The following is a 9025-nucleotide window of genomic DNA, read 5'->3' as shown; positions in this document are numbered from 1 at the left end:
AGTTATGTCCACTTTTCTTTTTTTTACAGTGTACATTTTAAATGTATATAGTGTAACATGTTTTGTCAACTCAATACATCAAACACTTCCAAAACGTGTGTTTGTCTTACCCGGATTGACTATGGTAAGCCTGTTATAAGTGTTTCAGAGCTGACGGATGGTTTCGCAAAATGCATGCAGGCCAAAAGTTCCTACTGTCTGATTATTTGACTTGCACTTTACCTCATTCCTGAAGTGTTTGACGGTTGTTCTGGGATTGAAACGGCACTTCAGTTCATCTGAGATCAGATCATCTTGGCTTAGAGGAGAAGAACACAGTGTCCTCTATCCGAATCTATTTCTGACGCAGCTAATGGTGCGCCTAACCTAATTATATCTGACAAAACGCTGGGAATGTTTGATATGACAGAAGCCTATGAATAAATCTGCTAAATCAATCAGCAGCCAGACATGTTTTAAAAGAGCAGGACCGTCTTATTCCGGATCAACATACAACAAAACATGAAATAAACAACAACACTCTTTGCACAGTTTTTAATTTATGTGAACACAATACAGTGCAATTCTACAACATAAGGAAATGCCACTTTGACAAACAGGGTCAATTAAATCCCAAAAACTGCATTAGAGCCACTATCAAACGAAGGGTGTAAACGTGAGATTAACAATCAATCTGAGAGACGGACAGAAAGATCATTATAATGCCAGGACATGAAGTTTGATCTTCTATCAAGTGTTTTCTGGATACATGACTGCCAAAAGTTCCTCTGTGCCGATCGTCTTGGGTTGAATCGTCTAGAACATCTGGATCATGCATTCTCTGGATTTCCCAACACCGACCCACTTAACTGTGTTGAAGAGATTTAAACGTGAGTTTTAATTCAGACTGATGCACTGAAAAAAAAAAGATTTTTACTGCTTGTTCAAATTGCTTAAAGGGTTAGTCCACCCCAACAATGAAATGTCTGTCATTAACTCCTCCCCCTAATGTCGCTCCACACCCGTAAGACCTCCGCTCATCTTCACACACAGTTTAAGATATTTTATATTTAGTCTGAGAGCGTATGCACACTATACTGTCCATGTCCAGAAAGGGAATAAAAACATCATCACAGTAGTCCATATGAGACATCAGTGGGTTAATTAGAGTCTCTTGAAGCATCCAAAATACATTTGGGTCCAAAAATAACAAAAACTACGACTTTATTCAGCATTGGCTTCTCTTCCGGGTTTGTGTTCAATCCTCAAATAAAGATTCAAACGGTTATGAATCAGCGAATTGATTCATGATTCGGATCGTGTGTCAAACTGCTGAAATCACGAGACATTGACGATCCGAATCATGAATCAATTCGCTGATTCATAACCGTTTGAATCTTTATTTGAGGATTGAACACAAACGCGGAAGAGAAGCCAATGCTGAATAAAGTCGTAGTTTTTGTTATTTTCGGACCCAAATGTATTTCTGATGCTTCAAGAGACTCTAATTAACCCACTGATGTCTCATATGGACTACTGTGATGATGTTTTTATTCCCTTTCTGGACATGGACAGTATAGTGTGCATACACTTGCATACGCTCTCGGACTAAATATAAAATATCTTAAACTGTGTGTGAAGATGAACGGAGGTCTTACGGGTGTGGAGCGACATTAGGGGGAGGAGTTAATGACAGACATTTCATTTTTGAGTGAACTAACCCTTTAATTAAAATTAGCTAAACCAATACAATTGCTATACATTTTGTCCAAACTTCATTTGATTGTGTTCAATCCACTTAAATATAACTCCAATTGAAGTCAAACTTAATCTGTTTGTGTTGCATTAACTGAAACTGGGCGGGGCTTGTTAGTTCCCAGCAAAATTTGCATTTGTTAAAATCAAGAGAGAGTAAATGTTCTTATTTTATATGTAAAAGTGTTTTTTTTTTATGTATTTTTGAGCAAAATGAGAAAGGGGGAGACTTGATTGTGTTTAATAGAGTTTAATATTCAATTATGTTGGAATTATTATAACAATTTAAATTATTGTGAGTTACCATTGTGGAGCATTTGCTTAGGCTATGGACTAATACAACTAACATGAAAATGGCTTTGATGAAAGAGCTTTTAATGCTTAGCTTTTAAGATACTATTGCTAGCTTAAAGTCTGTCAACTAGCTAGTGCAGTATCATAATTCAGTTGTGTAACATTATATTACATGAAATTGAAGTGGATGAATGAATATGTTAGCCTAGAAATCTAGACGCACCCTAGCGGCAGCAAATCTAATCTGCTCGCGAGTGTCGTCTAGCAACTCTCAATACCCTTCTGAGCTGTAATCCCCTAACTCTTGCCGGGCCAATCACATCGTGTATAGAGTCGGTGGGCGGGGCTATAATGACGACGGCCGAGTTGCGTTTGCGTGCTTCTAGTAAACACAGAAACTGGCGAACGGCGGCGGTCTTTCAAATCAGCTTTGACCGCGACTCTGGAAGACTTGGAGTTCAGCTTTTCTCTGAGAAAAGAACAAAGAACGGCACTGAAGTCATTCTTAAAAAGGGAAGATGTGTTCGTAGTTTAGCCGACCGGATACGGTGAATGTTTAATCAGTCAGCAGGCTCTGCTTCACCTTCGTTGCTCTGGTTGGTTGTAGCGCTATCCTATCGCGTGCAGAGGGAGTTTGACAGACAGCCGTTTATCCGCCCCTCGGATTGAGCTGTCTATGGTGAGTTTCCAGACCAAACATCTTGATGTGGGTCAGGCTTGTCAGGCTATGAATATATATAATTGAATGTCTGAATCCTTTTTTTTTCCGGTGTGGTGCAATGCAGTCCATACAGGCTGGAATGACTTACTAGGAACGTTGATATGATTCTCAATGAAGCGGATGTAGTTCTGAGCTTTAGCAGGAAGATCGTTCCACTTCCTGGCCGCTGAAGTATCCGTCTTCCATCCGGGAAAAGTCTCGTATTCAACCTCCACCTTCTGCAGAACCTCCAAGTTGGCTAAAAGCGAAGATATAAGAGAGAAAATCAGTAAGAAGAGGTCAGTGAATCGTTTGATTCGAACCAGTGAGTCAAACTGCCAAAGTCACATGATTTCAGTAAACCAAGCTTCGTTTCAATGGTTCGCCACTAGGGGGCGATGAGCTTTGTGAACTCATGAACTAGTGTCGTTATGGTTTTTAAAAAAGTTGTATAATTTGTTGACATTTTCAATTACTTTTGTGTATTAAAAATGAAGGGTTTTTAATATACTAGCCCTGCAAATTAATTAAATAACACAGAGCTATATACATTCATATTTAATTGTATTAGATTATTTAATTGCATTCATGGGCGTCGGAAGCAAATAAAAAGTGGGTGGGTCAGTAGCGGCTAAGGCAAAATATTATAGGTGGGAAATTGTTTTGCGGGGGGTCTAAAAAAATAATTAATTTATAGATGTGATTTCCTGCATTATGGTCCGTTTGAGGGCATATCCCTCGCCTATACCAAAAAAGACCTCAAACCAGTCAATACCAATAGTCTAAGGGCGTTTTCACACCGGAAAGTCCGCACCAAGGTCCGAACCAAAGTTTGTGTTTTGAAACATTGTATGCATTTGGTTCGTTTTGGTTTGCTTTCACATTGCAGTTATGTGAGCGCACTAAAGAACTTTACACTTGCACTGCCATCCTGTCGTCATCATCTGTGTGGGCTGCATCTGAACATTGATTGGTTAGTTAGCGGACGTGCGTCTGACGTCAGTGTGTTGTCAATTCAGCGGCTAACTTTGACAAGAATGAATGACCAGACGCATATCGTTGCCAATACTGTCAATATCATGGCATTGCTATCTGCAGCACCAACTGTACTCGAGGCAAATTCACCAAATTAACATCCTCGTTGTGCATTTACGGCGCCGACAGGAAAGGAGGAGAAGACAATGTATTTTGTTTTATAGTTATGTTTAAATATTATAGCTAATGTTATTTTTAAATTTCATCTAGGCTATATTGACTATGAAACGCGCACAGATGTGCAATATATGTCAAAGACTGATGAGAATGATTTAGACCACTTCATTAAGTTTTGTTTTGTAGAAAGCTTTGTATAAATTGTATCTTCATTTTAATAAATGTTTCATCATTTCCCTGAATTTAATGAATAAGCTTTAATAAATAATATAACAGACAAACCGTGATGGATCGCGTTGCACATGAACTGGAGCGGTCTCATAAATAAACCGAAACTCAGCAGGCTACTTCTCACAGACATGAGAAATATATATATATATATAAAGCTCGAAAATAAAGAGTCAAGCAGATCACGCTGTTCACGCGAGCTGACTGAGCGGTTCTGTCTCAAACGCTGCGCTCCATCACTGCGTGTGCTGTGAGTTTAATCTGTGTTTTCACTAATCCTACACCAGAACTTCCTGTAAATGCTCTGAAAGTCCGAACTATACAGAAAATGCTTTCACACAAGAAACGAACCGAACCTTTGTTTAGTTTGGTCCGAACCGTGGTCCGAGGGAGGTTTCACAGCTGTGATTTTGGTTCGTACAAAACAGAAACGTCCGAAAATCCGGACCAAACAAGGTATGTGTGAAAGCACCCTAATAAAAAGACTATATTCATTTAACTGCCATAGAAATCAACAGTTTCTCAGATAATGATAATGAACAAGTGTCCAGACAGAAAAGTGCCGTTTACTAAACGATTGATTGGGCCAGACAAACTGACAGAAATCACTGAATTATTTACCGCGTCTATAGTCTAGGGGTTAGAGACGCACGGCATTAAGTTTTGACGCAAATCGAGCATAGGTTCGAATCTGCCTTTTGCCACACTCGCTCTACTCCCTTTCCCCATCACATATCAGATCGGAAACGCATTTATTTTCAATTAAAAAAGAGAAAATAATAGAAAAGGGGAAATAAAACGTTTAACGTGTTTAATAATAAGCTTCTTAATACGTTTCTTGGTTAAGGGGTAGCCAAGGTAAACAGACATGTGCTGAATTAGAGACGATAAAAGTGAGTGGGTCCAATATCATTGGTCTAAAAAAGTGGGGGGGTCTTGTCCCACACACACACAATGGTTCTGACGCCCATGATTGCATTTAATAGATACTCTTTCATTAAAACATGTGCTATTGTTTTGTAAAAGGTGTTTTTATTCATTTACACTGCTTTGACCAGCGCTTCAAAACTGTGAATCTTTTTCCGACCATTTTGCCATCAATCCAAAATATACAGTTCACTATTAAGAATTAAATAATACAATAGTCAATCAAATAAACGAAATAATAAATCATTACAATACCCTTTTATTATTATGTTAACGGTGCACATTATAATATCAAGATGTGAACAGAGAAATTTTAAGCAATCTATGAGCAAATTGTGCCGTGGAAGTTTGTCAGTAAATACACTATTCTTCATTTAAGGTAGTTTTAAGGCGAATTAGCATCTAGCTAACATGTTTTAACACATTGCTAACATGTTTGCTAGCATGTTTTAACATGTTCTTAGCATGATTAAGCATGTTGTTAGCATGTTTATGTAAATAAGCTATTCTTCATTTTAGGTAGGTTTAAGGCAAATTAGCATCTAGCTAACATGTTTTAAAATTGCTAATATGTTTGCTAGCATGTTTTAACATGTTGTTAGCATGATTAAGCATGTTGTTATCATGTTTTATGTAAATAAGCTTTTCTTCATTTAAGGTAGTTTTAAGGCGAAATAACATCTAGCTAACATGTTTTAACACATTGCTAGCATGTTTTAACATGTTGTTAGCATTGATTAAGCATGTGTTAGCATGTTTAACACATTGCTAGCATGAATAAGCATGTTGCTAATGTGCTTTATGTAAATACGCTATTCTTTATTTAAGGTAGTTTTAAGGCTAATTAGTATCTAGCTAGCATGTTTTAACTTTGCTAACATGTTTTAACATGTTAGCATTATTATGCATGTTGTTAGCACAGTTTAACACATTGTAAGAATAAGCATGTTGCTATTATGTTTTAGCACATTGCTAGCATTAATTTATGTTGTTAGCATTTTTAAATTTGCTAACATGCATTTTTAATATGTTAGCATAAATCATTACTAGCATGAATTAGCACACTGCTAGGATATGTTACCACATTCTTAACATAATTTAACATTTTGCTAGAATGATTAAACATGCTGCTAGAATTTTGAACATGTTAGCATTATTAAGCATCTTGCTATCATGTTTAACACATTGCTAGCATGAATTAGCACAAATAATAAAGCATGTTTTTACACATTGTTAACATTTTTGTACTCATGTTTTTGTTAACAGGTTTGACACCTTGTTAGTCTAACTTATGTTTTTAGCATTTTTAATGTTTGCTAACATGAATTAGCATTTTACTAGCATATCTTATCATGTTGTTAGCATTAAAACAGTACCTTGCTAGCATTAATTAACATTCTGCTAGAATATTTTAACCTATTCCTAACATAATTTAACATTTTGCTAGCATTTTTTAACACATTGCTAGCATGAAAAAGTACACGTTGCTAACATGTTTTTACATATTGTTAGTATGATTTCACATGTTGCTAGCATTTTTAATGTTGCTAACATAAATTATCATGTTGCTAGCATGTTTTGTCATATTGCTAGCATAAACAGTACGTTGCTAGCATGAATTAACAGATGACAGTATTAGATTATATGTTAATATCATTTAATAGATACACTTTCAATAAAAAAATGTGCTTTTGGTTTGTAAAAGGGTTTTTTATGCATGTTTTTGTCGCACAAAACATTTAGTAAATGGACATCTATGCTCGGCCTCTGACTTTCTGTTTAAGTTCAATTACACAAACCATCTGAACAAACCAATTGACTAAATGCAGTTACAGTAATAGTGTCACTGGTTTTAGTTGTTACTTTCCGACACTGCTCATAACACTTCTGTGAAATATCTTGTTAATTTTACCTGGGAAATATGGGACTCTTTTGCCGTTGATCTTATAAGCCACGGCGACTTTAATTTCATCCAAAACATCAAGGATGTCCAGTTTAGTCAAAGCAATGCTAAAGAAAGACAGAAAACAACCATTGCTACTGTTTCTTGTTACAAACTATATCATATAATAACTAGAAAGTAAAGTTTGTTAGGACAAATTTTGTTGGCTTGACAGTGACGTGGAAAAAGAAAGAAAGAAAGAAAGAAAGAAAGAAAGAAAGAAAGACATTGCTAGCATGAATTAAGAATTTTTAACCAATCACTAGCATTAATTCGCATGTTATGAAAACATGTTCTAACACGTCTAGTTTGCTAACATAAACTAGCATGAATTAGCAAATTGCTAGCATGAATTAGCACATTGTTATCATGTTTTAACATTGCTAACATGTTTTAGCATTTTGTTGGCATGTTGCTAGCATGATTTAACATTGTTATAATGTATCATTTTTAGCATGTTTCATCTTGTTGCTACCATTAACACATTGTTAATTGTTTCTAGAATGATTACCACATTGTTATCATTATTTAACACATTGTTAGCATGCTGTTAGCATGGTTAACATTTTTATATCATGATTTATCACACTGCTAGCATGTTGTGATAATGATTAAATTGTTTCTAACATGATTTGGCACATTAATAACATGTTTAACATGTAGCTAGCATGAATTAGCATTTTGTTAACATTATTAGCATGTTTTTAACATTATTTAACACATTGATAATATGTTTAAATCAGAACAGTCAAGCCAACATAATTAACCAACATGTCCTCCAACCATTGTATATATAGGTTGTTTGTCACTTCCTTGAAATACGACCCATTGGAGCGTTTACTAAAGTTGTGCTCCTATCGACAATATTTTAACTCATGAAATACGACCCATAGGAGCGTTTACTAAAGTTGTGCCGCTATCGACAATATTTTAACTCATGAAATACGACCCTTGTCAAAAAATCCTATTGGAATTTCACTTTGTCCTATAGGATCTTATTGGATTCTTAGAATCCTATAGGACAATCTGATTTATTTTAATGGAATTTCACTTTGTCCTATAGGATCTTATTGGGTTCTTAGAATCTTATAGGACAATCTGATTTATTTTAATGGAATTTCACTTTGTCCTATAGGATCTTATTGGGTTCTTAGAATCTTATAGGACAATCTGATTTATTTTAATGGAATTTCACTCTGTCCTATAGGATCTTATTGGGTTCTTAGAATCATATAGGACAATCTGATTTATTTTAATGGAATTTCACTTTGTCCTATAGGATCTTATTGGGTTCTTAGAATCATATAGGACAATCTGATTTATTTTAATGGAATTTCACTTTGTCCTATAGGATCTTATTGGATTCTTAGAATCATATAGGACATTCTGATTTATTTTAATGGAATTTCACTTTTCAATGAAAAAACACAGAGATTGGCTTAATATTGTTATATAACCAAAGCAAAGCGTTTGCATAGAAAAACAATCACACTTTCAAATTAAATAATTAGGTTGAGTGTTCCTATAATAATACAAAATACATTAATATAAAATATATATAAAAGTGCCATTTTGTCTCACTATCTAGTGCAGGGCTGGCATTTTGCACCTATGAATGGCTCATATGACTAAATTAATTTTAAATTCATGATTTAATATCAATGAGATTTTTATTTATGTAATGTTTTAAATCTAGATGGTTATTTATCATGTAAATAATGTGTGACTGTGGCGTTTTAATGCGCATGCGCGTTGGATATTCGAATCGCGTTCTTCAAACCACACTGGAGCAGAGTTGCCATGGAAACGGGGACTCGGAGTCAAACGAGCAGCACTTCCTCAGACGCTGTTTTCACTAGTTTCAGGTGAGTTTAGTCCCTAAAACCACACAAATTATACACACAACTGTTCCTGACACCTTTCTTACGTTAACTGACACACTTCTATTGAATATTTACTTGATAGAAATGGTTTAGTGTCTTCGGGAAAAGTCAGCATCAACCGTTTTCACAAGAGGGTTACTGCTAACTCTATCGATTTGATCGATT

The 9025-nt window shown here is 35.5% G+C and overlaps 1 protein-coding gene across 1 annotated transcript in view; it reads right to left on the bottom strand.

Moving 5' to 3' along the window:
• Positions 1–506: 506 nt before the first annotated feature.
• The window catches only part of adss1 (adenylosuccinate synthase 1), a 34722-nt gene continuing 26203 nt past the window's right edge, over positions 507–9025 (bottom strand). Inside the window, exons 11-13 of the mRNA XM_067454457.1 lie at positions 6948–7045; positions 2838–2987; positions 507–848 (exon numbers count right to left, since the gene is read on the bottom strand). Coding sequence (XP_067310558.1) covers positions 796–848; positions 2838–2987; positions 6948–7045 — 301 coding nt within the window. The 3' untranslated portion in view covers positions 507–795. The remainder of the gene's footprint in view (positions 849–2837; positions 2988–6947; positions 7046–9025) is intronic.

Source organism: Pseudorasbora parva, chromosome 10, assembly GCF_024679245.1.
Source record: "Pseudorasbora parva isolate DD20220531a chromosome 10, ASM2467924v1, whole genome shotgun sequence".
Classification (NCBI taxonomy): domain Eukaryota; kingdom Metazoa; phylum Chordata; class Actinopteri; order Cypriniformes; family Gobionidae; genus Pseudorasbora; species Pseudorasbora parva.
Note: the sequence above shows the minus strand (reverse complement) of the source record. Positions and strands in the feature narration are given on the sequence as shown.